Genomic DNA, 607 nt, shown 5'->3' on the forward strand with positions numbered 1-607 from the left:
GCTGCCTCCTCCCACTGCCCCCCAAAACCCCCTTATCAGGGGACCACAGGTGCCAGGTCCATCTGCTTCTCCAGTCTCTCGTCACCTCCCCAAACCCAGGTGAGTCAGGGCCGTGCGGGGTGCCCAGTGCCCAGGGACCCCGCCGACTCGGCCTGGGGCCCCCTCCCCGCTACCCCCATCTTCAGACAACTCCCAGAGCACTGCACTCAGGAAAACCGCAGGGCGTTTTGTCAAGATTTCATTACAATTTTATCAATCAAATTCTTAGAAGAGGGAAAAAGTCTGCTCCCCCCTCCCCCCCCACTCTCACTTTCCTCCATTCATAATTTCCTATGATGCACCTCAAACAACTTCCTGGACTGGGGATCCCGGCTAAATATAGCTGTTTCTCTGTCTTACAACACAGGCTCCAGTATATAAATCAGGCAAATTCCCCATTTGAGCATGAACCTCTGAAAACTGCCGGCATCTAAGGTCTCCTCCAAGGCCCTCTGCAGGAGTCCAGCCCATAATGAAGGTCTTGGCGGCAGGTAAATCCACCCGCCCGCGCCGGCTTCCGCGTCCCGCTGCAGACGCGGCGGCAACTTGGGGCCCGCGCCCTCGGGAC

At 57.7% G+C, this 607-nt stretch overlaps 1 protein-coding gene across 1 annotated transcript in view; it reads left to right on the forward strand.

Moving 5' to 3' along the window:
- Positions 1–404: 404 nt before the first annotated feature.
- LIF (leukemia inhibitory factor) overlaps positions 405–607 on the forward strand; it is a 3,866-nt gene continuing 3,663 nt past the window's right edge. The window contains exon 1 of the mRNA XM_008571366.1: positions 405–530. Within this exon, the coding sequence (XP_008569588.1) occupies positions 512–530 (19 nt within the window). The 5' untranslated portion in view covers positions 405–511. The remainder of the gene's footprint in view (positions 531–607) is intronic.

The sequence above is a fragment of the Galeopterus variegatus genome, unplaced genomic scaffold, assembly GCF_000696425.1.
Source record: "Galeopterus variegatus unplaced genomic scaffold, G_variegatus-3.0.2 Scaffold684, whole genome shotgun sequence".
NCBI classification, from domain to species: Eukaryota; Metazoa; Chordata; class Mammalia; order Dermoptera; family Cynocephalidae; genus Galeopterus; species Galeopterus variegatus.